At 32.1% G+C, this 716-nt stretch overlaps 1 protein-coding gene across 1 annotated transcript in view; it reads right to left on the bottom strand.

Moving 5' to 3' along the window:
• LOC119592339 overlaps positions 1–716 on the bottom strand; it is a 39,276-nt gene that overhangs the window by 7,329 nt on the left and 31,231 nt on the right. Inside the window, 1 exon segment of the mRNA XM_037941166.1 lies at positions 127–186. Within this exon segment, the coding sequence (XP_037797094.1) occupies positions 127–186 (60 nt within the window).

Here is a 716-nt window from a genome sequence, read left to right as displayed (position 1 = left end):
TCAACGCCATAATAAACCAATACAAAGCGTTTTCAAAGTCTACAATGAAATCTTTGAACATTTCACCCTAATTTCTTTTCCTTTTTTTTAAATCTCAAATATCTATATATAGTTATAAATCTTTACCTGCAGCGTCTGGACCAGCGTGTGAGGGTCCATTCCCCAAGACACAGAGTGAAGGTCGAGCTGGAGAGAGAGAACTGGTTGTGAGAAGCAAGTAGTTTGAGATTCAGATAAAAATACTTTCATTTGAATTTGTGTAAACAATAATAGTTGAGATACTTTCATGTATATATGTGTACACAACCATCGTCTGAAAACTGTTAAGGAATTTTCAGTTAAATAGTTACATACAGTTATGATTTTCAGTTCAGTTACACTCAGTTAACTATGAACATTCGAACACAATGGTAAAGAACGCAGTGTGCGCACAAAACTGAAACTAAAACAGTCCAATAAAAACTAAATTAAACACAATATTTCGAACTCGTCAAGAGTTTTTATAGAAAACAATTCGAAATGTCGCGTTTTGTTTCGTTTCGTTTGAGGCAGTGTTTTTTTTTATTTTACTTTTACTTTTAATGAATATACATGGTGTTCATTTCAGCCAACATTTCAGTATCACACGAGGTCACGAATATCGAAGAAATGGTTAAAACCAATAATGCACAATAATTTACAATAAAATAGAATATAAGTACCAAAATATACATGTC

This window comes from Penaeus monodon, chromosome 30 (genome assembly GCF_015228065.2).
Source record: "Penaeus monodon isolate SGIC_2016 chromosome 30, NSTDA_Pmon_1, whole genome shotgun sequence".
Lineage (NCBI taxonomy): Eukaryota > Metazoa > Arthropoda > Malacostraca > Decapoda > Penaeidae > Penaeus > Penaeus monodon.
This window is presented reverse-complemented; position numbering and strand designations above follow the sequence as displayed.